A 27252-nucleotide genomic window follows, 5' to 3' on the forward strand; every position below is an offset into this window, starting at 1 on the left:
GCACGGGGACGGTACGGTTGTGGACGAGAGGGAATGCCTGGTGGCGGCCAAACTGCTGCATGACGCGATGCGGTGAGTACTCTTCGACGTAGATGTCGAAGACAAGCGGCGCCTTCGTGAGCCAGTACTCCTCGTCGCAGGTACACAACGGTGACAAACCCAATCCTGCATGCCCTTGCACAGCCAAGATGTTGTATGGCTCCCATACCACATCGTCCAGACGTAGCCAGTCGAACTAGGTACGAAAATGCTCGTAAGCGCTGCGAGGCTTCTCGTGCGCCCAGTGTGGCTGCGTGACAAACATCGTTACAAATCATTAAAGCGAAAAATAACATGAAGCAAAGTGTTAATGTAAAATACGTACCCAACGACGGCACCACATCGAGGCTATAGTAGGCGCGTCCTCGTCCGGCTCACTGTACCATTCCTCTGGGTACGGGGAGCGGTCCACCACCGGTCTGCCTATGGCGAAATGCTCGTATGACCATAGCTGCAGAAGAAGTGGACACCCGGCGAAAGTGGCTAGTGGCTCTTTCTTCGTGCACGCGTCGCAGAGTGCCCGATACGTCGCAGCAAGGACAGCGAATGCCCAACTGAACTGCGGTACCTCCTCCCCATCAACATCCGCTATCAACCGGGCGTACGGCACAAGCGTCCTGGCAACCAAGTGGCCTTGGCCACTAGTGAACATAACCCACCCAAACAACCAAAGCAGAAAGACATCCAAATGCCTGGAGACCGCGTATGCGTTGGCATGGGGGTGTATATACGCCGGCTGCAAATATGACTTGTGTCAAAAATGAGCATTACTACATACTATAATAGTATTTGATATGTTGTATTGTACCGTACCTAAAATTGTAGGATCCACTTCTTCGTTGGCCCTCGTGCATCGGACAAGAACTCAGGCATGTAGGGGGGTGCGTCCGCCTTCCGCTCCACCGGGCCAAAGCGCTGATGTATGTCGTTGATCCAGTCAGCCTCCATATCGATGACCCCAACCGCAGCTCCCGCGCAAGGAAGGCCTAAGAGGTAGGCTACGTCCTACAAGGTCGGGGTCATCTGGCCGCACGGGAGATGGAACGTATGTGTATTCGACCTCCATCGGTCGACCAGTGCTGCTATCAGCGACCGATCAAAGTATAAACGACGGGCCGCTGCCTTGGGGTTCTCCGTCGATCGGGCCTCGACCAATCAACAAAGCGGTAGGAGTCTGGCCGCTGCCAACCTATAAGTGTTGCAGTATATCAATAATATGGAACTACATCAGTGATATGGCAATTTCGTACAAATTATCGAAGTACCTGTGCTTTCATCGCTCGTCTATCGTGAGCAGCTCTCCAGGGCCCCGTGGTCGAAACACTCCTAGCTCCGTCTGGTGCTCGGCAGATAAGAAGCTGTGATGCTTCTTGTCCACGGTAGGGTCTAGAAGCTCGGGGATCGCAGGGTCAGCCATATCTGCATTTGAAAGACATGTACATTAATGCATTGTTAGATAAAGACAGTAACAATATACTTTGAATGCAAATTAACTATATCACTATATGCAACATTAACGAAGATTAAAATGGTACAAAACGAGCACAACACACTATAAAACTCACCTAGACAATAGGTACATCACCTGGTGCATTTTTGGGACAATACTTGTACGTGTGACCTATTTCATTGCATTGACTGCATCACTTGACCCTAGGACCAGCCTCGGATTCATCCATATCGTTGCGAATCCGACGAGTTTGTCTTCGGCCAGGTGCGTTCTTCATCTTTTCCAAGTCAGGCACATATATTCTTGCAGGCCCTGGATTACTTGTAAAAGTGTCAACAATGTCGTAACCATACAGCTCATGGTTCCAGGTGTTGAGTATTTGATCTTTCATAAAAAATACTTTGAAACATATTACCTGGGAAGCAAATGGTGCTCCACACACGTAGCTATGACGTGTGTACAAGGTTTGTGGAGTAATTGTGGCTTCTGGCAACTACAGATGCATGTCCCACTCCTTAGCACACACTCTTGAACATGCCGCTCATGTCTACCCCCTCTCCGACCCTTATCCCAACACAGGACACTGAACCTGTGCTCCGCAGTGTCCTCTTGATTTGCGCGATGCATGTGGGCCTTCTTATTAGCCTTTTCCATGTACTCACATAGCATCCGTCCATAAAGTATACGATTGTCCTCAATTACAACCTTAGCAGCTGCATACCAATCAATAAAGTACTTACAAGTCTCATGCAAAATGCCTTCTACAATTCCAATTAGTGGTAGGGACCTCATTCCTCGCATGACCTAGTTATAAACCTCTGCAAGATTTGTAGTCATTACTCCGTACCTCGCACCACCACTATCGTACAACAGAGCCCATTTTTCATTTGGCTCATTACGTATCCACTGTGAGAAGCTCCGAATAGATGAGCCTAATCTCCTTACAATCTGCGGAGTATCGGTTGGAAGAGGTCCGAGAGCTATTAGTTCATCACCGTTAGGTGCAGCCTCCGCAATTTGTTTTAGAGTCAGTTCATCAAGTCTTACCCATAGTGCATTGAACTTACGTTGCTGGTTTTGACTGCACAACTTCTTGAAAAGCTTCATTAACTCTTTGTTTTTAAACTATCTGTAGAAGTTTGCACCCATATGGCGCATGCACCACCTGCTTTTGAGGTCGGGCCATTGTGCTGCTACACCCCGTCGAACGCTACCATGTTGCATATCCAGCAAAGCCTGCAACAATCCTGTATGTCTATCATGAATGAGACACACATCTGGTCGGTCAAGAATAATTGCATGTTTAACCCGCTCTAGAAATCAATACCAGTTATCCTCGTTCTCACTCTCTACGAAAGCAAACCCCAGTGGTAGGACTTGGTTGTTACTATCGACCCCAATTGCAGACAATATCTGCCCTTTGTATTTTCCAGTCAGGAATGTTCCATCTAGGCATATGATGGGTCGGCAATATCGAAATGCTTTGATAGTTGCAGCGAATGCAAAGAAAACACGCTGCAACACTCTTTTTCCGATGTACTCCACATCAGTAGAGGGGTAATGCTTGATATCATAGTAGCTGCCTGGGTTTCTTCCACAAATTGTGGCTAATTGACGAGGTAGATTGTGATATGAATCTTCATATGTTCCGAACCTCATCTCAATAGCCTTTTGTTTCGCCCTCCATGCCTTCGCATAGTTTATTGTGTACTGGAACCTTTGCTCAATAGCACGGATTATTGATCGTGGCTCATACCTTAGGTTGTCCACAATCTCTCCGTACATAACATTTGCAATGAAAGCAGAAGATAGGTTCCGGTGGGCGAACTCTATTTCCTCAATGTGACAATTACGTTCCTTAACTATTGAGCACTGCCAGTAGTCCACCTATTTCCCTCTGAATGCGTGCACCCGCCAAGGATATTGCGGCACCAAACACTTCACATCGTACTCCCTTTTACTGGATTTAACAACCTTGAATTACCTACGAAGAGACAACGACCAGAATTTCACTGTATCAATAACTGTCTCTTTTGTAGGGTACATAGCACCCTGTGACACCTCGTTCTCATGGTACTGCCACGATGTCCGGTCAACCTCGCTAACCACCAGCTTCGAAAATTCATGATCTCTCCACTCTGCAGGAACTGGAGCATTACCCTCCTCGTCAGATGAATCCCCATCGGTAAGGCCTTCCTCCAACTCTTCATCCTCCAAATCCATATCTTCAATGATGCTAGGGATGTGCTCCCCTTCATCAGCTACACTCATTGGTTGCAGCTCTGGAATATCACCAACTTCCTCCCTAGACCCAACATTAGCCGCCTCTGATTCATCTTCCACTGCCTCACTTGGTCCTGCTACTGCTTCCGCAGAGTTCACCTCAGTTTGATCTTTCAGGTATGCCTCAGCTAACAAAACAAGCGGCAGGCCACGTTCACAACATATATCTATATACTGTCTCCAAGTTGATGTGGCTTCGATAGAAACAAGTTCACCAAAGTATCCATGACTAGCACGGCTAAGGACAGCTTTCAACTTCAGCTCATGTTGCTGCGGATCCAGTTGGAAAAACTGCATGAGCCATTTGCACACACCCACAATGGTCCTCTCATTAGCTTTACTAAGACCCTTCATGACATGACGAAATTCAGACAGATCTACACCGTTAGGATCGTACCTAATTTCACCCTCACCATAATATATCTGAAAAATTAATTTATCTGTCATCCCTGGAAACACCCGCAAACATAACCAATGTTAAGACAATAAACTATATTTCTAATTATCAGATAAAATTATTTCTAAATGCTATCCTAGGTTCGCAAATTATCATATACTGCTACCTCCTACGTCCACAGGTACAACCCCAATATAGTAAAAATAATATTCTACATTGCACTGCTATCGTACAATTTTCTAAATAAATTTGACCATTTTCTAAACCCTAGGTCATAAATGTCTAAAACCTATGTCATATACTACTACTGCACTAATTAACAACAACAAAAAGGAAAAAAAGACTTACCCGAAATTATTCTTCAAATCTGCGGCTCAAATGCAGCAGGGCTTCGCCGACCTCTCTTCCTCCCCTCTCCTCTCCTCTCCTCCCTCTTCTCAACTTTTTCTTTTTTCGGAATATAATGAAATTTTGACCTATTTTTGGGCCTTTTTATAGGAGAGGTCGGGTGGGCGGGCAGTGGAGTGCGGCGGGTAGGGAGGCCCCTACCCGCCCCCTGAGGGGGCGGTAAGGGAGCTGGCTCGGGCGGGCATGCCATACCCGCCCTCTGAGGGGGCGGTTAGGTACTCTAACCGCTCTCTCAGAGGGCTGCAGCCTCCTGAGAGGGCTGCAAGCGTCTAGTTTTGCAAATTCTACTGCGGGGAATCTATTTATTTAAATTTTTAATCAAAAAAATTAAAAAAAAACTCTTGTTTTGTTGGCTTGCTGGGCTGAAACGCTTAGTGGGTCTGTGGGTGTTTCGGACGATTCGATGGGCATCTGTGGGTGAAAACCAAAACCCCAACTCGACTAGACCCATTTTGGATGAAATCTCATATCCAAACCTGAATCCATCAGACGTGGTACCGCGGGTACCAAACTTGTGGATCCAATTGCCAACTAAGGTCCAAGGAGCATTCTCAAATCCCCTCACTTTTTAAGCCGAACCAATTATTGGATGGATCTTAAAAAAACTTCACTTTCCGCTTGCCATTAGAATCGGATGCTTTTGATTTATCTCCTTCCGATGTCCTGTTTAGGGAAGTAATGTTTCTGTTGCTTAGTGCTTTTATTGATTACAACATTGCTCATAGGCCTAGAGTGTGTAATAAAGTGTTAAATGAACCGGTTAGAATTGGATCGCTGATGGAACCGAGTGCTCACATGTTGTGGCACGATTCGGTCCCAACTGATATAATGATGATGGTGTTAAACTAGTTGTCTAACGTATCGGTTTAATGGAATATATCCCTGTTCCTTTAAAAAAAAGTCTAAGAGCAGAAATCCTCAAATCCCCTCGCTTTTTAAGCCGAACCAATTATTGGATGGATGGATCGACATACTTTCCCCAACTTCACTTTTCGCATCTAAAAAAACTTTGTTTTCCTCTTTGCATCTGGTGCGCGGCGCTTCCCAACGCCAACCGCTTGCCAGGGCGCCTCCGCTCGCTGCCAATTAGTACCAGTGCTTTCACTCCCCTAGGGTTCAAAAATTCATCGTACGTAATAACTGGGAACCTCAGTTCAGCTCGATTTCAGAAACTAAACAGTAACCAAATTTGAATTCAAAAAATTCAAAAAAAATCAAAAGACACAATTCTAAGACCTTCTATGAAAAAAAAAATTAAAAATAATATCGTTTGCAACATATTCTATAGGGAGGAAGTTTGAAAAAATGAAAAAAAGTTGAAACGTGCGGCTTAATTATTAACTCATGTTAAGGAAAAACTTAACATGCAAACACATATTTTTCTTGTGTAGAACGTATCTTAAGAGGATATTTAAAATTGATTTCACTTTATTTAGAGTTTTATTAATTTCTCTATGATTTTACAAAGTTCACAAGCATAAAATAAATATGTTAAAAAACAGCACTATAATTAACTTTTTCATGTCTACTATTATTTTTCCTACGTAAGTCATAGTATAAATAAACTAATAAAAGTGGTTTCACTAATTTTTGTGTTGTGATGGATCAGTTATGAATTAATCTAGTCGCAATATATTTACACAATCCTGCATGTTACAATAACTAATTCATGAGTTCATGTATTTTTAAAAGACATAGGATCATGTAAGAAGACTAACAAAATTAGTCTCATGATTTTTAGATTAGCAAAGAGTAAACTATGTATTTAACTTGGTTTAACAGATACATTTTCTCACAGAAAATTTTGAACTTTTTTATAAGTATAAATATTTTTATCATGTAAATCATATTGCAAGGAAAAAAATTGTTTCACTTGATTTGAAGCTCAGAATTAGTTATTCATTTTATAAGATTGAGATAATTTTTAGGTTTTTTTTGTTGAACTTTACTGAAAATCGAGAAAAACCGCTAGATAAATTGAGAAAATCGAGCAGTTACCGATAAAATCGAGCGGTTACCGACAATACGAAAAATTCGAGAAAACCGCTCGATAAATCGAGAAAATCGCTCGGTAACCAGTCGAATTGGACCGGTTACCGAGAGGTTAATTTCACGATTTTTTCTTAAATTTTAAATTTTATCAAACGAATTTTATCCGAATTTCATTCAAATTTCGAGCGGTTATCGTAAATTTTCGATTACCGCTCGACCTCAGTAACCGACCGGCAAACGGTAAGTTGAACCCCCTTTAATTGTTCTTCCTCCCCGAATTAAACCCTAGATGAAGATCATAATCTTCAATTGAGAATTCCGAATTGGCAGCCGCGCTGTGTGAAATCGCTGCTGGTGATGGGTACGCCGGGATCGAAGGTGCCGTACGAGCAGCTCTTCAAGTGCATCACCATGGGCGACGTAGGTAGGTCGGTCGGTCTGTCACTTTGGCAGCCTATGGAATCTGTTGCTCCGATCCCTCCCCCTTCTGTTCCTTCCGTATAATCAGATGAGAGAATTTCTTGGTGATTGATTGATTGATTGTTGCACGTAGGCGTGGGGAAGTCGTGCCTGCTGCTTCAGTTCACGGAGATGAGGTTTCGGCTGGAGCACGACCTCACCGTCGACGTCGATTTCGGCACGCGCATCGTTACTATCGACGACAAGCCCACCAAGCTCCAGATCTGGGACACGGTCTGTGCTAATTTTCACGCATCTTCCATCCTCCGTTCTCTGTGCTGCTTTTGTTTGGTGCAACGTAGTTGTCAATTAATCTGCAATGCAATTATGCCTTTAAGTGCTTGCAGATACTGGTATTATCTCTTAATTTTTAAATTTTACAGGCTGGCCAAGAAACATTCAGGGAGGTAACTAGAATGTACTACAGTGGTGCTGCTGCTGCCATCTTGGTCTATGACATCACCAGGTAATTAAATGATTTTCCAATGTCTCTACCTTGTGGTGTTTAACTTTCTGCAGACATACAGTGCTCAAAATATATGCTTACCAACTTAAAACACCAGGAGGGAGACTTTTGATCATGTTCCAAGGTGGCTGGAGGATGCAAGGCAGCTTGCACCAGACAATCTGACTGTAATGCTAGTAGGGAACAAATGCGACCTGTCTGATAAACGTGCTGTCAGCTATGAGGAGGGTGAAAGGTTCGCCAAGGGGCATGGTCTCATCTTTTTGGAGTCATCAGCAAAAACTTCAGAAAATGTTGAGGAGGTGATGGTTCACCTAATGGCCTTCAGTGCAATTGCACGGTCTGTTCCTATTGAAAGAAAAAAAAAACTCACATCATCTTGTGGTGCAGGCATTCACTATTGCCGCTAGAGCAGTGTCCAAGAAAATCAAAGATGGAGTCATCGATTTATCACCAAAGGTCAGTTTTCAGTTGCCTGCCTTTTCCTTTTTCAAGAGTTTCTTCAAGTTTGTGCTAACCAAATATTTCTGGATTACCAGCTGTTTCAATGATGATTGAATTCAATCTTGGTTCTGTGTTATGTACTTATGTGTCAAGTCCTTATGTGCGAAACATGTGTAATATCGTGTTTTTACAACCCAGAGAAGTGTTCGTTTTTTGTGAAAAAGCATCTTGGTGATGGCATTTCTTTTACATAATATCTTGCCTGAAGAAATATGACTAAACGCATCAGAGATCTCATGTTATGTTCTATGTGAGACCTATGGGGATTCTGAAGAAACATGGTACCGGTTGGCATTGCTCTGGCCACGATAAAAACAATTTGTTTACAGTGACCATTATCTCAAAATTCTAGTAGATGTCATTGTTTCTTTAATTTCCATATTTTCTTATATTTCACAGTATCTAAGACTGCTTCTCCCTAACTGGTGCAGCATAGTGGATGGAACCTTACCAATCCTAAGAATAGGGTCACTGCATCGAGAGGTGGCTGCTGCAGCTAAGCTAGTTGAGACGAGTGAAATCAAACCCAAGCCAATATTGCTGTTTGCCTGGTTATACAATAGATTGGATCCCGAATGTCGAATTCCAGATTCACATGTATTTATCGCTACTAGTCCCATGAACCATGTTAGCATTCTGTTTCTATGTTTCCGTTAGGCCCTGTCAACTGAATGTTTAATGGTAATCGGTTCGTTATAAGATGTGTTATTATTCATTGCAATTGAGATCACCACTTATTATTCATTACAACTGAGATCTATGTTACCTAGACACGGACATAGACTCGGGGGTGTCAGAGTCGGAGTCTGGGTGTTTGAGTCGGCAAATTCTAGAAAATAGGAATCGGGGATTCACCTAATATATATTATTATTTTTATTTTTGATCACTTTTACACATAAGTTATACAAGTAAGATATGTATAGTGTAGATCTCTACCTCTTATTTAATACGTTAAAGGGGGCAAAAATTAGAGTCCTAATTCTGTACACAGATTATCCAATAACCAATAATGGAAGGCTGAAACGGGAAAAATAAGAAAAAGAAAAAGAAACAAGGGATTAAATAGGCTGTTATTTAGTGGTCCAGATTCCACGACGAAACAGCAGCCGTCGCCGGTCTTCTTTCTTCGCTCCCTTGTTCCACGGACGCAGCTCTGCCGCCGTCGTAGATTGCTCGCCGCCGGCCAGAGACTGCGGACTGCGCTACCACAGCGTGCTCCTCTTGGGCGCCGGTCTGGTCCCCTGCCCTCCTCCATCCTCTTCTTGTCTTCAACTCTCGCTTCCCCATCGGTGACTCGCGCGTCTCAGCTACAGCATGAGACGACCTACAAGGGAGAGCTCAACAAGGGTGTGTGTGGTAGTGCGGGAATTCGATGGATGCGTGGACCACACTCGGCCTTGCCTCCCCACGGCGAGATGTGCAATGAAGCAGGTGTTCGCAGTTGCTTCCTGCCGTGCGATTCTAGCCTGGATTGCTCCATCAGATCACAGGTTCTCATGTCTTTGGCTCTTCGTAAACTTAAGTCTGCGTAAGATGTGTTAGTTCTTGAGCTCTTAACCTACCATGTTTGCTTTCTGCACTTGTTTCTGTTTCTAGTAATGTGATGATATGAGAATTCTGCTCTCTCGGGACTTGTAGCCTCTTGTTGCGATCGTGGAATGGAACACAACAGAAACGAAGGCCCAGCCAGTCCAGCAAGCAAGTCCGGCCCGCTCCGGACTCGGACTCGGACCCCGACCCTGATCCAGCCCTCTCTCTTCTTCTTCTTACTGGAAGAGAAGAGAAGAGAACGAACGGCCGGGCCGAGAAGGGCGGGCCACGGTTAAGAAGAACTCGTACCCCGACCCGCCGCCGCCTCTCTTTCTAGGGTTCCCCGCAGCAAAAGGGGAGGAAAGAAACGAGAATCCCCAAATCCGTGATCTCGGCCAGCCGGGGATGTTGACGAGCAGCGCAAGTAGAAGAGGGATAGACTGCCGGCCGGCCGGCCGGGCGCCGCAAGACAATCCTGGGATAGGCAACATGCCGAGCAGCAGCAGCAGCAGGAGTCGAGGAAGAGGAGTAGGCGAGGGGAAGCGGAACAGGCCGGATGGGCGCTCCCCCCGTCCGGACCACCCTTATGAATACATCATGCTCCCCGGGCTCGGTCGCTTCGACATCCCCGAAGGGGACGACAAGGAGGAGTGGATCCAATTCTTCGACCAAGCCACTCGAGCCACCCGGGAGGTCATCGCTCGCCACGGCGACGGCCGCCCGGCTGACGGCATCAACCGCGCCTCCATACTACCCAACAGCAGTCACCGCGACGGTTCCGTCTACAGCGGCGCCCGCGGTTGGCGTCAAGATTACCGCATCTCCGACCGCAACGAGAGTGAGTAACCAACTCTTTTTCTTTTCTTTTCTTTTTTTCCTCTTAAGAGAGTTTGGCAATGATTCTTTTGCATCCTGTCGGTAAATTATGACGAAATATAGAATTCAATGCAACTAAAAAAATTCTAAGCTACAGCCGAATGAGTCCAATATATCTTGAAATACAAAATTCACTTTGCTAGTGTATGTATAAACAAACCAAAGTTGTTTTAATTTTTCTTCACTCACTTAGTACGTATGAGCAAATGTAAGGTTTTTGTTACAATTAAATTTTATATGGATTCCCAGTAATTGTGTATTGATAGTTTTTCCTTAATTCTTTTGTAGCTCAATTGCAGCCGATGATCCTCTCAAACCCGACCAAATGCTACCCGGATCAAGAAACTTGTATCATGCATAGCGCGGAGCCAATGATGCAAATCTTTTCTCTCAAATTGGGTAAAATTTCAGTGACTAGTGGCGGCCCAGTTCAGTTATATGGATATATAGCAATTCGAGACAAACGAGACCCATTACGTAATTATGTCTTTAATCGGAGTAGGGATGATCCCATCATGTTGGACCAGGTGAGCATATATCTTGCTGTCATAATCAAAATTGTTAGTTAATAATATCTTGAAGGTAACTTATTTTCCTTTAAAACTTTACTTCCTCTGTTGTCTAATTTGTACAATTTACTTAATTATTAACTTCATTGTCATTTAGCTAAACTTCATTACGATCTTTAATGAACACATTTTACTACAATTACGTCAAGTGTGTGTTTTGTAAGAAAACATTTATCATTAATGTTATCACTCATTTCATATCATATGGAAAAACTATTTTAAACTAGTAGGAGGTTTTTGAACGAAATCAAATAAGATAATTTCCTCAATGTCAATTTTTTTTGGACTAAGCAGTTAAGTTCAATATATCATGTGATGCTCATTTTGTACACTTTGATATCCGTTGTTTCTTTGATGAATGCCAAAGATCCTGACCCTTAAATTACAAAATATCTTCCGCTAGAGAATAGCTTCATAACTCCACTAATTGATATATTTAGCCAAAGATATTTCTATTTTGCCATGAAGAGTTGGCAGCACTTTGTTGTGACTGGAGGGAATACTTTATAAGAAACATATTTAGCTCTTGATATTTTACTCTGCCAGATATTGCTACTTTGCCATGATGGGTTACTAAAAAGTAATTTTGCAGGGTTCACTTATAGAGATGACTGGGCCTAAGCGAGGTATCGGGATGCGCGGTGACGTCCTAATAGAGTATGACATGAGGATCAAGAAAGGAGAACAAGAAGATGACCTGCAATTGATTGATGGAGTGTCAGACTTCGATGAGTTAACCACACCAATATGTAAACCATTCTTGAGTCGTATTGATGGTGTTGGTGGTGCAGTTGACATAACATTAGCTATGTTTCACCAAGGTGTGGAGGCAACGATACAAGTGGACACATCACAAGTGCATGGGAATGGTTTCAGTTTACTACTTAATTCTTTTGTTAGTGGGCTAGAGAAAGAAATCCAGCTTTTTCATGGCGACGTTAGTCAGCTACCTGGAAGGTTTGTGGTTGCTGTAGTACTAGATACTTGGATGCATTTGAAGTTCAAGTTTGGTGATGAAAGAGGAAGCCTCACCCATGAATTTGAATGTTGCGTTTCCTTCAAAGCAAAAAAGCATGGATGTGCCAGTCAACTAATAAAGCTTGATGAGGACTCAATCATGGTGGAAGTGACTTGGTCGACCTTTTGAAGTCTCCTATCAACATCTATGGTGAATGTTATTACACCGGAGCTTCCAAATTGTCTCTTTAGTATAATTATTACATTGTACCAGTTTTATGTTCTGGTTGGTTACATCGAATGTAACCAACCTGCTGCCTAGATATTTTTGTGTTGGTATATTTGTTTAATTCCCATTATATCGATGCCAAAGAAGCTTTTAGTGAATATATATATATATATCAAAAATAATTCTCGATTGCAGAAGAGCTATAAAACGTCGTATCACTTTACATGCTTTGTGCCATCTGATTGTTGTAATCAAAATGTTTGGAAACTCATGTGTTTGAGCCTGCCCTGGCTTCTCTGAATGTGCAGCGCAACTGTGACGCGAAATAGCCGCTCGCCTATGAGCAACGAGTCTCCGATAGCGCCGCCTCCCTCGTACGCCGAACGCGGCCTCCGCTGCCATCCCTTGGCGCAGGAGGTCTCGAGGGCGGCACGGTGGTCCGATCTGCTCGATGGGAGCGAGGACCGCATGGTAGTGGTGCGGCGGAGGGCTCGAGAAGCAGGGACGGCGGAGGAGGTCGATGGCGCCCCTACTTCTCGAGACCAGATAGCTGACAACACTACCGTGCTTCTCGAGATGCTCATCTCCGTCTGGGATGCACATCATCCTTCTCCATCAATGCACCTCAGGAGTAGTGAGATCGTCAGAGGAAAGTAGTAGCTACATACCACAAGACCTCAAAAGCCTTTAACAGCTTCTTTCTTTCACTTCTGAAGTGATATGAAACCACTACACCGAAAGAAAGCATCCTTGCTCGAATAACATCTTGAGACCAGATAGCTGACAACTGTACAAACACAATTCATTCATTCATATATACAAGGGTACGGACAATCTGTCCAAATATTACAAGGCCATACTAATCCCATCTAGTGCTATATTAGCTGGATAAATGCTGCTATGTATTCCAGATCATCTGTGAGGATGCATGGGCGTGCATTCTACCTGGGCCCATATGCACAACCGCTTGCCCAGGCAGCCCCTGCCAAACCTGGTTTTATGATGATATGAAGCATCTGCAAACCTTTTCACACTTGGCAAAGGACAATCCCAATGAGGTGACTATTTACATTTCGGTTAACCTAGGTATGATTATTTGGGGGAGGCCTCCAAGTTAAATGGCAGGACCAGGGTAGGGTTTGACAACCTTCTGCAAGGAGGCTAATGAATCTTGTGCTGTATCTTACAAACTGCACACAATGTCCAACAGGCAATACGCACCCAAAGGCACGGTGCCATCACTGCCCTTTCGGTGACCAGGCTTCACATCGTCTTGGATCTTGTAGCTGGACCATGGCGTGGAGCCATCATTTGACCAAACATAAAGCCTACCGATTGCATTGCGGTTGCATGTCACGAGATGTAGGCCTCATCTTACTTGTAATTTTCCTCCGCATAGATAGAGACAAGAGCATTATCACCGGCACCTGCGGCTAAGAGTGATTTGTATGGGTGAAAAGAAAGGCAATTTACACTGCCTATTCTTTGGCCCATAAAAGATGGCTGGTACCGTATTATCGTCAACTGTTCTCCTTCGAGACTGAACACTTTAATCATCTGCTTGGCTGAGCCGCTTGCAACAACTGGGGCATGCCGATGAACAGCTAATGCTGTAAGCGAGCCCCTGTGTGCCTCAATAGTGAGATAGGGTTCTGCTGCCCTTCTAACATCCAGAAATTGAATGTCTCCAGCTTGAGATGCGCTTACAATCTGTGATAGCATATGAATGATAAATGGGAGTACTGTAAAGCTTAAACAAGACCACACATTTATAAAATTGCTTGGCTAGCTTCAACAACCGAAAATAAAAGGCATATTTATTTACCTTGTATGGATCAAACCCAGGCTGAAATCCTATGCCCACAACTTTTTCTGTTCTTGGGGCATGTGGCCTGGCCATATAGACGAGCCTACAGTATTGAAAAAGAATATTCAGAGTTAAAACATAAATTGGTGGAAAGAAAGAGGCGGCAGGATATTAAATTGGTGCATGGTATTCAGCAAATGGCAGAAGCCAAAAGGATATAGATACTACTCAACTTACCTATCAGGAGTGCGAACATCAAATATCCTGACAGAAGCATCAGCAAAACCAGCAGCAAAATGACCAGAGCGGACCTGAGATGCAGACTGAAACAGAAACAGCAAGCAAAGGTCATGCAGAAGAACAGAAGATGCAGACCTGATTAACAAAAAAATCGGTGCAATAGCAAGAATCATATACATAAAGCAATCAAACAGCTCATTTCACGCCTATGGAATGAAATTACTCATATTCTTGATAAACGAACCTTCAAAATATTATAGACTAGGGAAAAGGAGAATAACAAGATAAGCTCACAAAACCATTACAAGGGAATACACTAGTTATTTTTTGGTAAAGTAAAAATCATAGTTTATGATACCAATATACCATAGGAGCAAATCCTTTGGCAAATTCCTATTTACCTCCCACTCACATTGCTCAACCTACTTGTGACAAGTTGACAGTTTTCCTACAGAAAGCAACGCCAAAAGCCACATCCACTCATAAAAAGCTTAGCGAATGAATTGCGCACACTTACTAGGTGGATGCATGTGCACAATCATTCTTCAAGAAGGAATATTATGATTAAATTTCCTCTCTATTAGCAATTCATATACGGATGAACCTCAACTCTTTTCTGCCACATGTTTTTATTTTCGTCACAATTCAAATAAAAATATAAACCTTTGATTCATTGATATCCAATGATTGGCAGTGAAATACAATTAAACAGTATATGTTGTAAGCCATCGATTAATATGAAAAGGGAAGACCATGAAGTATGTAGCATGAACTGCCTAATAGAAAAGAAAGCAAAGAATCACAGATACATGGTGAGTTCCTCGGTGACAAGGTGCAAGATAGCCTAGTCAAAGAGCATAAATACATTAATTAATATTTGAGTAAAATAAACTGGCGGTCCTCAAACTTGTTCTGGTGTGTCATTTAGGTCCACAAACTCTAAAAATGCATTTCTAGGCCATTAATATTGTCAAAACGTGTCAATCAAGTCCATACCGACTCAGAGGGGGTCTTGACGCTGACATGGCATGCCACGTAGTGCCTGCATGGCAAAGGCGGTACAGACATGGCCTCTCTCCTCCCTCTCATCTATCGGCCCATCTGTCGGCCTCCCTCTCCCTCTTCCTTCAGACCGCGTGCAGAGCTCGGCGGCCTCGTGGACACCAACGACCTGCCAGCTGGAGCTCCCCCACGCAAAAAGTTGAGGATGCCCTCGTCCTCCTGTTCCTTGTCGTCCCATAAGACACTCCCTGTTGAAACCCTATCTTCTTCTCCTCCCGACCGTCATTCCCCACCACGAGCTCCACTGCCACCGTCACAATCCCGCCACCGTGCGCCCTCCTCTGCAGCCGCGCTAATGGAAGCTGGGAGAAGCTCCCTCTCCGTCCCCAACCTCGAGTTCCCGGCCGGATTCGCTTCCTCCCCGGCGGAATCGAGCTCGGTGACCGTCTTCCCCGCCTCGGACCGCCGTCCTCCGCGCCTCACCGTCGACCCGTCGCTCTAGCCCTCCTCCAAGTTGAAGAGCCCCACGGTGAGCTTTCCCTCTACTTAAGGATCCTCGTGCGTGTCCCTATTCGGCTCGGGCCCATCGTCGACTCGGCCTTCGCCGTGTTGCCGCCGGTGAAGCTCGTCTGAGCCATCAATGGCCGCCGATGCTTTCCCTCGCCGCCGGCCGTGCTCCCCTCTCTGCATGGCGCCGTCGAGACCCCAAATCGGTTCCCCATTGTGCGCTAATGCTCCTAGTACCCTTCCCTGACTGAGCCCCGCCGCCAATCGTCGTCGAGTAGCCGGTCAACGCCACCCCTCCCTCTCCTGTTTCGATTTTGACCGAAGTCAAAATGTTGAATCGGTCCAGTGGGTCTCGACCCCACAGATCCAGAGAGAGGCTACACAGATCTGGGTGTAAAATGGGTTTGCAGGCACTACGCGGCATGCCATGTCAACGTCAAGATACCCTCTGAACCGATATAGACCTGATTGACACAGTTTGACAATATTAATGGCCTAGAAATGCATTTTCAGAGTTTGTGGACCTAAATGACAAAGCAGGACAAGTTTGAGGACCGCTACTGCATTTACTTTTAATATTTCGATTACTCAAATAGCACATGGCAACAATAACTAACCATAGCAGAAATGGCGCTATCGGCAGATGCTTGAATGGTGCTGAGAAGTTGTTCCTTGTCAAGATCCCATACAAGGATGGCAGACATGTCACCAGATGCGTACTATTTTACAAAAAAAAGGAAGCAAGTCCTTGTATTAGAGCAACCCACAATGCATAAAACAAAATTACATAACCAATAGAAAATGGCACCAAAATATCACCAGATAACCAGATTGCGGCTGCCAATCGATCACAATACTGCAACCAGCAGCTCGATGACCCTGAACTGATGAGAAAGCAGTTACAAGTTTCTGTCCTCCCTTTTGAGTAAAGTTTTTCCATATACGGACATTTCCATCACCTGCAGTATGAAAATTAGATAGCACAATCATACAAGATAAGTACAAAATGAAACACGTAGATAAGAGAGGCATACTCGAGGCAGCTAAAAGCAAGCTCTCATCAAGTTCATTGATAAGCAAAAGCTTAGATAGCCCTCTGTCAGACCACTTATGGTTTTCAAAACTGTTCACCGGTAGCGCATCATCATAGTTCCACACTCTGACATGAGACAGAACTTTAGCCACTGCAGCACTGCATATGAAGCACTAGGGTTTTCAATTTTCATTTTAATAATATTGTTTTCACCTTATTTGCTCATTTTCATCAGCTGCAACGACGATCGGAGAAAATGGCATTAATAATGCTGCTTTTGTACCCAACTCGAACCTCGTATCCCAGCTAGCAATTTGGCTGGTCATCTTGCAAGCTGCTATTCCCACCAACCACCAAAAAACAGGGAACAAAAATAGAACATATAAATAAGTAAAGAATACCAACAACAATAATGTACTTCAGAATAATGCATTTGTCCACATACAGGAATGCTGGCATTTAGCAATGCAATCCAGTGCAAGTCGTTCTCTCTCTTCTCTTCTAGCTTTTGCATCCTCGTTATCATCAGAACCAGTTAACAGTGGCCTAGAGAAGTGACCACAACTCCAGTTGTAAATTGTTGATTGGGGAAGTATACTTAGTTCAGCATTACTGGGAGCTGCAGCAGAGCTTAAAAGGGGATCAGCTAAGCCCTCAGGTGAATTCATAAGATGTGGTCTGAACTCCATAGAACACACTCGGCGTAATCCTGTAAGATAATCATGCTGAGGAGGGCTAACAGGAGGGGTCCTAAATGCCATTGAGAAGTTTCCTGCAAAATATTGGTAGATTCAATTCAAAAATTCTTTTCTTCCCCTGAACACCTAGTGCACAGAAGAAAGTGAGGTGTTCCAAGCACACAGCAAGTGACTATAACATACCAGAATTCATATCAAACCAGGAAGAAGAGCGTGCCATTCCAAAGTTTGATGGAGGTGCAGATGTCTCTCCTTGATGTGCACCTCCACTGTTAAATCTAGTATGTTTCATGACCACTTGTTCAACACCTATGAGGGATAGTGCTCTCCGACCAATAGTTGCTATTCTTGGGTAAGGATCTTTAGCAACAGAGCACATAGTCGATATAAATTGAGAATAAATTCCACTAACAGGCTTTGACCTGGTGGAGCTAAGACCACCATTACTTGCATTCTCTCTCAGTAATATTCCTGAATCAGAGTGCTGGGAAGAATCATCTGACTGGGGAGAGCCATGCATGATGCTCGTTGTCGCAATTGGGCTGCTTGTAGAAATTCTTCCATCACGGCCAGTGGCACTGCTATCACTGCCGACCCTTAGCACAGGACCAATATGCGAAGTAAGGCCACTGCTGCCTTGTAGAATGCTGTTGGAACTATAAACATTGCTTGGATTGCTTATATTAGCCAATGATGGTAGTGACTTCAGCAATGAATTGGTTTGAGGTTTCCAATACTCAGCAGCAATAGATTTGAGATGTTTGTTGTGGCCCAACGCAAAGCGGGTAAGCGCTGGAAAAACATCAGTTCAACTCAAAATGATTCCCAAAAAGCTAAAAAGAATCTTCTATGTTCAACACATTAAAAAGAGTGTCGTAGGAAGAACATGTTTTTCTAATGCACATACCTATAGCAACCTCAGATCTAACAAGGGGGCTACCATCTGAAGAGACCTGCAGAAGGCTTCGAACAACATTTATTTCACCTTTCACCTTTTCATCATCATCAGAATCGTCATCAGCTCCATTTAATGACGAAGATCCCATATCTAGGAGATTACCAAGTGCAAAAACAGCAGAAGCCCTGACCTGGCAAGACCAAGTATTTAATATGTATCTTGTGAAGTAGGCTGAACAAAGAACTGACAATATGAAGGCCATCATACCTCAGGTTGAGGCTCTGACAATAGATAGATAACAATTTCTGGCGCATTTGATTGCAGACCAAGTAACTGAGCCTCAGGGAAATCTTCCCAGAGTTTGCCGAGGCATAAACAAAGCCACTGCAAAAGCAAAGGCTCTGACTGTGCATCATGAGGATTCTCAGGTTGAAGATGTCTCAGGCAAACATCTATAAGACCTGCATTGATACAAGCCTCTTGACCCTTTCTATGCCCATCAACAATAACTGCTAAGACGAAAGCGGCCATTGCACGCTGCTCTGGGTAGGCATCCAAACTGTCCAGAAACCTGATAAAATATGCATGCCCTCCATCTTTAACCAAGTCAACCTGGCACGACTGTCATTTGGGGGAAAAGATACAGGGTAAACACCTGAACCTAGAAGGACAAAAGGAACTTCAAAGATTCCAAAATAGAATGTATACCTTATCAAGAGAGAGAATTTTTGTCCATATGAACACAAGAATTTGACGCAACTCCATTGCACTTGTTTGAAGCAGTTTGAGTACATAAGGGAAGATTCCGACAGACAAGGCCTACAACAATGAAGTGCCAGAGGTTGAAAAATTATATAGAGAATAAATAACAAGCATTTCATAAAGAAAAATATACATGCAGAAGAGGTCAGCTACATACCAAATCAACTGCCCATGGTCCCATGTCAAGAAATCTTCCAAGCAGAACAAGTGCTCTGAATCTGTGTGATTGACTAAGCAGGACCTACACAAAACAAAAGAAGTAAGAGGAAAGAAAAACAAGAAAAAGAAATATATTGGGTAAGATAACTAAGGGAATGCATATAAAACATTTCCCAAATTAAAACTGTAGTAGAGAAGAGATGGGCAATGAGGTACTTGAAAAATAGCTCACAAAGTAAGTTAAAACTGGAATTTACAAATCATATTAACTTACATGTAACTCTACCAGAAAAATGTCTTACCTGAAGAACTATAGGTAACTGTTCAGGGGGTTTCTTCTCCTCAGAGCCATGATCAAGCCATACTTCAAAAGCCGTCAATTGTTCCGTAAAAAATGGGCTTGGCTGGTTCGAATAAGGAGACAAAAAAATAGGCAATACCAAAACGATTACATTAAAATGGCACAACAATATCAACAAAGTGTTGATATTTCTTGAAGTGCTAAATAACGAGTAGAAAACCTGAAACTCTGCATTTGGATCAGCAATTAATTGAGGAAGCTTGGAAAGGCAGATCTCAGCAGCCATGTCCCATGCATCCCTGACATTTACCAAGTTACGGAAAATGAACGAAAAGTAGTTAACGCAGAAAGAGAAGGACTAGTCAGGATAGTTACCACATATGGTGTTGATGTGTTGGTGGTAACAACGGGAAAGAAATTGGAGAACAATTTGCAGATCGCATGATTCTCTCAGCAAGTAAGAAGTTGCGAAAAAGACTAGCAACCAGAAGATCTTGCCTGAAAAGCCTTTGGAATAGATCTGCACAAAGAATCTTGCATCACAAACACAATACAACCAGGCATATTCATTTTGAACTCAAATGACCTTCTTTGATCTTTCTTGTTCCTGAAAATATTCTATCTCCTAGACGCCGTACCATGAGGAAGAACATTCCATGCAATAGTATCTGTAATAGCAGTGAAAATCCAATTCAGCTCCCCAAGAAGAGTTTTACGGTCATTTTGCCTTCCAGGAATTTGGACAATAAGAGAATGATCCAGAGAACCACGAAGTAATGATCGCTTACAAAACCTGCGTAGTTTGTAGACATGCCCACAAGCAAGGGCAACAGGTTAAATAGAAAAGGAGAGTGTACGAGATAAAAGACAGTATACAGGTAAAGCAAGAGAAAGTACCCCATACCAGTGCAATGCCATTTTGATGGGTGTTGTAAGGCAAGCTGTAAACACATCAGCCGGAAATTCTGCACTCTGGGGAAGAGTTTGATGTGCCTCACAGGCAGCAAGAAGAATACAATCCTTCAGTGAAGATGCAGAGCTGCTAGAACTCCAGTCTAGGCGCTGAATTAAATGAAAGTCACAATGAATACTAGACAATCCAGGAATGATGAAAGCAGACACAAAATACATAGATCATGATGACCTCCAAGTTCAATCATAAGAGAAACATACACTAATTAGAAGCTTCTAACATACCTCTAGAAAAGCTTTAACAATAATTCCAGCCGCTGAGCAGTCAAAGACATAGATTGAAGGTGTTTTTAGCCATGAATCAAGATCAGTAATAGGAAGTGGAATATACTGGGTGTAACTCTGCAACAAAATGTGAAGGAAAAAAAGACCACTTCATCAAAGGCATATATGATAAGTACATGCAGCAACCAATGCAGTGTATTGATAAAATTTACCTTGTTAAACACCCAAATCTCACCATTAGCTGTAGGTTTTGGTACACCATGACCATTATAATGGAAAAGGACTCTCTCTGATCTGGCATATTTGCGGCAAGTATTACAAAGCTTCTTAACTTCCTCCACTGTTGGATCCAGCTGAAGCTTGTAACGAGCCTGCAGGCGCCATTGGACATGGAGATGTAAATAATGATTACCAAGATATCACATAGGTTAAACAGGAAAGCAAGTTCCTCACCTTAGGTTGCCATCGTTCGTACTGTGAGTGCAATGTTTTTCCAATGCTTTCGAGGGCTTTTGTAGGTGCCATAGAAAATGGATCTGAAAACAAAGGAATGGAAAGCTATGAAAACAGATATCAAGGCAACTGCGTGAAGTGCAATAACAGTTTTAAGATACAATCCTATCAACAAACATGAATCATCATGTTGTCTAATAATCATCAGTCATCACAAAGACAAAAATATTAATAAAATAACTTTATATCTTCCACAACCAAGACATGCAGTATCTGAACCTAGAAAATTATAATCCCGAATAATCGAATGCCAGTTATTAACTTAAAATTCAAAAGTGGACACATGCATAAAATCATCTAAAAAATTATAGAATAAACATAATCTCGTTTTGGGAAGATAAATTTCAACAGTTGCCTTTTAAAACAGTAGGGGCCAGACAGTTTCTTTGTTGCAATTACTTCTGATTAACAATGTCCTCATTTGGCACTCAGAAATACAAAAGGTGAAAAAAAAAAAAAAGAAACAGTTTCACTGAAATGTCAAAAAGCTGCTCGTTTTCAGTGTATCATAACTTCCAAGACATTTTCATGTGTGATGAGCTGAATTCCACAGACATTAAAGATGAAACAGAACTATCAACTGCAGGTAACTTATTTTTTTCTCAGCAGAATGTAAATTTGGAAAAGATATATGCACGTCAAAACATTTACCTATCCAGCACTCCATTCTTGCACAAGGGGAAATTTTAATTACATCTGGTGGATCAACACTAATATTTAAACATACTACAAGAGCAACACATCCGGTCTTCATCTGCACCACCAAATCCATTATTAGTAAATATCATGTAAAAATGAGAACAACTGGAAATACCATCCAATGGCCAGGCAATAGAAAACAATAAAATAGCTAAAATATCAAAAAGAAGTATCAGTAACATATGATAAAGAACAATATTCCAACCAAAGCAGACTGGCAATTAGATTAATAAATAGAAGAATTAACAAAACTGTTCAATTGCGGCATCATTTATACAGTATGTAGGCCTCAGTAGATTTATGCAATGTATAGATTGTATAAGAGTGAATTGCACAAAACTACAAGTATTGTGCCATTTGTAACACAAAACTACAAGTATTATGCACTAATTTCACACAAAACCCGATTTTAATTAGATTCACCCAAAAAATAGTCTTATATTTCTCCAAAAATCCTAAAACTTTTTGCACATGTTCCATAATCCATGTGCAACCTATTTTAATTGGATTCACCCAAAAAGCCTGTGTAAAATTTAAACTAAAATTCTCTAAAAATGCTACTTTTATAACTCCTAACAATTGTTAGGGCCTCAAATAAAATCCCAAAAATATGGGAAAATTCACTAATATTCTTCTTATATGATGGACTAATTTCTAAAATTATTTCTAGCCCTAAGTTACATGGTGAAATATGAGTTCCTTTGTAATGCTCCATTTATATGCTCTATTTATATACTTACAAAGGAACTCACTTTTTCACCATATAACCTAGAGCTGGAAATAATTTTAGAAATTAATCCATCATATAAGAAGAATATTAATGAATTTTTCCAGATTTTTGGGATTTTATTTGAGGCCCTAACAATTGTTATGTGTTATAAAAGTAGTCTTTTTTGGAGAATTTTAGTTTAAATTCTACAGTCTTTTTGGGTGAATCCAATTAAAATGGGTTGCACATGAATTATGGAACACGCACAAAAAGTTCTAGGATTTTTGGAGAAATATAATACCACTTTTTGGGTGAATTCAATTAAAATCGGGTTTTGTATGAAATTAGTGCACAATACTTGTAGTTTTGTGCAAGTCACCCATTGTACAATTCTGCATGCATGTTTTTACAAAGCTCAACAGTGGGTTGCTAAAATTCAACATGTTGCTCAGACAAGCAAACATAAGCAGCAAACATCCAAGGGACTATGTTTGAAGTGTGAAAGGACGGCGTGTACATGATATTTTGTTAAACCAAGTGCTTCTACAATAGGAAAACATAACATCTGTATATACAGAAGTGTACTTTTCTTCGCCCAAAAGTATCGACATCCATAAAATTATCCCAAAGATTTCAAGGCTCATAATGTTCAATTGATTCCCTCTCCAAGTCCGTCAACCTCATCTTTGTCATCAAAACCTACTAATCCCATCAATCATGCATGTCTGTTGCCATGAACTAAAACACCCTATTTCCCATCCGGTGGTTCATGTCGTTGCAAAATGCACGATGTGGCATCCCCGAAACCACTGTGTGCTTGTATGCCAGCTTCGTCACAGTGGAATCTCTTAAGCCTGCAGTGGCACCAATACCTTGGGTAGCGAACTTTACACTGGCCAATGGCTACTAACCAGCTTGATCCAGGTTTTGTCCATGTTTGAACTTATAGCTCCACCAACAGCAACCCGCGACACGAAGTTCCTTTTATATCAACATGATGCCAGTCAATAACTGATAAGTAGTCACTTGTAAGGGGGAGCATCCATCCCTCCCGAATGCAATAGCGACTACTGGAGTATTGGATCCCAAAAACTTACAAGAATTGCACAATTTCAAAAAAAAAATTAAAAAAATGTATTTTGCATCCACAGAACTTTGCATATGTAGGCATACAGAGGCCACCATGATTATCACAATACTGAAGACTTGTTAGGAAACTCCAGAGAAATACATACTACATTTAATTGGCCAGTGAATTAAGAATTTGCATGACTGCGATATCATAGCAACACTGTTGACTACCCTGTTTCCCTTTTGTATCAGTTATAAGCGAAGGCCAGTATGATACAATAAAGTAAAATGACATGTTATTTGATCCCTGCTCTTCAGTCCCCCAAAACTTATTGAAACACTTAAGCAGAAGATACCAACTAGTGGGAAGCAATAGCAGTTTAATTGCACTTTGGATACCCATTTCATATCACGGTTCTCCTACTTGTAAGACTAGATCATAATGTTACTCCATGACTTTCGAAACCTCATTACATCTGAAAGCACCGAAATCAAATCATATCCCGTAAATAAAAATGATAAATGATGCTGAGGCGCCAGGTAACCACTTAAATCAAACAGTAATAGCCCGAATTTCCCCCTTTTTCATCTCAATCAGCTAAACACGCTGCTAATTGCAAACCTATGAATCTCCAGGAGCCCAAACGCACTTAATAAAGCGAACAATTAAGCAACAGCAGAAGAAGCAGGAGCAATAGAAACAGCATCTACATACTGCGGTACATCCATTACCCGGTCCTTTGGCCGCCACTTGGAGACGAGCCCGCTGGTGGAGGGCCCGGCCGCCGCAGCCGCAGCCTCGTTGAGCGCCTCGTGGCGCTGCTCGCACAGCACCACCACCTGGGGCAGGTACGCCACCGGCGCCGGCTTCTCCTCATCGGCCTCTAGCCCATTTCTGTGCTCTGGTCCATTCACGGCAGGGGGGCCATCCGTGACGTGGCTGTGGTGGTGATTCGGCAGCGGCGCCGAGGGCGCGGCCGGCGACTGCGACGGCGAGTGCACGAGCCTGGACGCCATGAGATCTCCCAATGCCATCTACGCTAGCTCTCTCTCCTCTTCCCCCCCTCCTCCACGTCAACCCGCAGCCATGATGAGGTCAGGGAGCTTGTTCACCTACATCGATCGAATCCGCCCAGCGTCGCGAATCCGAAGGGGGAAGCCAGGTCACTGCGGGTGGAAAGATTGGGCGGAGGTTGGTGGGGAGGGGTTTAGGGTTAGGGTTTGGATGCGGGTGGGAGGAGAGAGAAAGGGGGAGGGGAGAGATGAGAAGCACCGGAGAGGGGAGGAGAGAGAGGAAGCAGGCGAGGAGAGAGATTGACCGGGAAAATTACTATAAAAACTGGAAATTGGATTCTCTCTTTTCCAATTCTTTTATGGCTTGTTTGGCAAATGGAAATATAAACAAAATTCAATCTTAGCCATCCATCTCTTACACCTTTCTATCTTAACCCTCCATTTATTTTCCTTTCACTATACCATCTTTTTTTCCAGTTGAGTTTTGGGTAGTGGTGATCCGACCGTATGAGATACGTACCTCGTGGCCGCGCTTTTGTTTTTTTCTCTATTTTTTCTGTAATTTTGCATTTGTTCTCGTGATGCTTAGCACTTGTCAAACCAAACTTTGCAACCAAGAACAGCTACATAGATCTAGTACCGTTTCAAGTCCACAGTAAGAAGATATTCTTACGACTTTTTTTACATTGTGGTGGCTTTGTAAAGTAGATTTTCTAAGTTTTCATAAAGCAATTAGTTTAATTTTTTTTTCAACAAAAGCAAAATATTGCAACATTAGTAAAAAAACATATAACTAACTCAATTCTGCCGTAAGCAACCATAGTTTGGAGAGTAATTCTACGAGAATACAATATGAGAGTCAAAGGGATAAGACATAATATCGATACTACAACTATATATGGCATAATTATGACTATTGTCGTTAACATGATAAATCCAACGGGTCTTGAACATAAACTCTTTACAAGAGTGTCTCAGTCTGCATTCGCATGGCAACGTTGTAACACTAATCCATATTGGAAAAGTGTATTATCAAAAGTAAACCTACTTATTAGATATAAATATACATGTATGTAATAAAAACAAATGATGTTACTAATATGCAACATGTTGTATATTTTTATATTTGAATCAGCCTATCAAATACAAATGTACATGTGTGTGTTAAACATACGATGTTATTGATATGCATAGGCGCATGGATGCACTTGTGTTTTTCCTCTAACTTATTTTTGTTTCACTGCATTTGTTCCCATGATGCTTAGCATTTGCCAAACCAAAGTTTTGCAATCAAGAATAGCTACATAGATCTAGAACTGTTCCAAGTCAATATTACGGATATATTCTTAGGACATTTTTTGCATTATGGTGACATTCTAAAGTAGTTTTCTAAGTTTCGACGGAGCAATTAGTTTAGCATTATTCTTTTAGGTCAGCAAAAGCAAAATATTGCAACGCTAGCAAAACAATTCTATAACTAACTCAGTTCCATAGTAAGCAACTACAGACCGCGCTTTAGTTATGTGAGACGCATTATGAGGGGTGAAGGGGATAAGGCACAATATTGATGCTGCAATTATGAATGGCATGATAACCACCGTCATCACTAATGAACAGGGTTATCTTGAACATATACTACTTACAAGAGTGTCTGTTTGCATTTCTAATGTTATAACACTAATCTTTACAGGAAAAGTGTGTTATCAAAATTAAACTTGCTTAATATAAATATACATGTATGAAATAAAAGAATGATGTTACTGATGTGCAACGTGTTGCATATTTTTTTTACTTGGACTATGCTTATCGAATATAAATGTACATTTGTGCAATAAAAAACAAACGATGTTGCTAATAAGAAATATATGTATTGTATATTTTTGCTATGGAATTATGCTCGGCAAAAGCCAATTACATATAGCATTTTTGCACATAGTGTCACTTGCCGAGAGAGTTCTCACACAGACATTAGAGTGGATTCAGTCCATGTATCACTCACTCTATATATTCAAAAATTTCAAAGAAGCAAAGAAATGATGGGGAAAAAAGGAGATCGATGAAAAGTATGGATGGCTGTATATTCACGCGTGCACCAACGGCCTCATTGATTGATTAGCTTGGCAGTAGTGCACACATTTGGTTACTTGATACACTATAATAATGCAAGTTGGTAGTATATATGTTCAGTGGTCGTCTTCGATCAATCTCCATATCACTAAAAAGAGGCGCGGAATCTGCTAGCTTTGTAATCCGTAATCATTTCTTTCTGTAAATTATTTGGAGAGCATGAGATCTCAGGCTACGCCACATCTCCCTCTTTTATCCTCCCTGCGTTCGCAATCCAACGGCTACACGACTGCAATAGATTTTGCAAGGAATTCAGGTCACTCAAGAGAGTTGCATAGAAACAAATCGACGATAAGAGCTTTATTGTTGCACCAAAAGAGAACTGTGCAATCATGCACAATATTACAGTAATAAC

General features: G+C 42.2%; 3 protein-coding genes across 9 annotated transcripts; 2 read left to right on the plus strand and 1 right to left on the minus strand.

The window, feature by feature from the left end:
• The first annotated feature begins 6872 nt into the window (after positions 1–6872).
• LOC133887174 (ras-related protein Rab-2-A-like) lies at positions 6873–8257 on the plus strand. The gene is made up of 5 exons (XM_062327119.1): positions 6873–6993; positions 7123–7262; positions 7412–7494; positions 7592–7796; positions 7885–8257. Exons 1-5 carry the CDS (start codon positions 6927–6929, stop codon positions 8050–8052), a joined length of 663 nt encoding a protein of 220 aa, XP_062183103.1. The 5' UTR covers positions 6873–6926; the 3' UTR covers positions 8053–8257.
• Positions 8258–9080: 823 nt separating this feature from the next.
• On the plus strand, positions 9081–12357 carry LOC133886832 (uncharacterized). Of its 5 annotated transcripts, none has more exons than XM_062326702.1 (4): positions 9081–9489; positions 9596–10367; positions 10694–10932; positions 11567–12357. In XM_062326702.1, the coding sequence occupies exons 2-4, from the start codon at positions 9935–9937 to the stop codon at positions 12119–12121; spliced, it is 1227 nt and encodes a 408-aa protein (XP_062182686.1). In that variant the 5' UTR covers positions 9081–9489; positions 9596–9934; the 3' UTR covers positions 12122–12357. The 5 variants fall into 5 exon arrangements, with proteins under 5 accessions (XP_062182686.1, XP_062182687.1, XP_062182685.1 ...); XM_062326703.1 differs by having other exon boundaries at positions 9638–10367; XM_062326705.1 differs by having other exon boundaries at positions 9082–9230; positions 9307–10367.
• Positions 12358–12939: 582 nt separating this feature from the next.
• LOC133886124 (regulatory-associated protein of TOR 1-like) lies at positions 12940–25093 on the minus strand. Of its 3 annotated transcripts, XM_062325859.1 has the most exons (24): positions 24489–25093; positions 21929–22031; positions 21218–21300; positions 20977–21135; positions 20765–20881; positions 20472–20629; positions 20206–20360; positions 19943–20087; positions 19788–19866; positions 19569–19670; positions 19265–19348; positions 19054–19164; positions 18613–18966; positions 18355–18535; positions 17631–18239; positions 17195–17521; positions 16963–17086; positions 16751–16875; positions 16536–16675; positions 16334–16435; positions 15017–15051; positions 14205–14290; positions 13986–14070; positions 13728–13870 (listed from the first exon to the last, which is right to left on the minus strand). In XM_062325859.1, exons 1-23 carry the CDS (start codon positions 24789–24791, stop codon positions 14015–14017), a joined length of 3738 nt encoding a protein of 1245 aa, XP_062181843.1. In that variant the 5' UTR covers positions 24792–25093; the 3' UTR covers positions 13728–13870; positions 13986–14014. The 3 variants fall into 3 exon arrangements, with proteins under 3 accessions (XP_062181842.1, XP_062181841.1, XP_062181843.1); XM_062325858.1 differs by lacking the exon at positions 15017–15051 and having other exon boundaries at positions 12940–13870; positions 16963–17083; XM_062325857.1 differs by lacking the exon at positions 15017–15051 and having other exon boundaries at positions 12940–13870.
• Positions 25094–27252: the final 2159 nt, after the last annotated feature.

The sequence above is a fragment of the Phragmites australis genome, chromosome 12 (assembly GCF_958298935.1).
Source record: "Phragmites australis chromosome 12, lpPhrAust1.1, whole genome shotgun sequence".
In the NCBI taxonomy this organism is placed as follows: Eukaryota; Viridiplantae; Streptophyta; class Magnoliopsida; order Poales; family Poaceae; genus Phragmites; species Phragmites australis.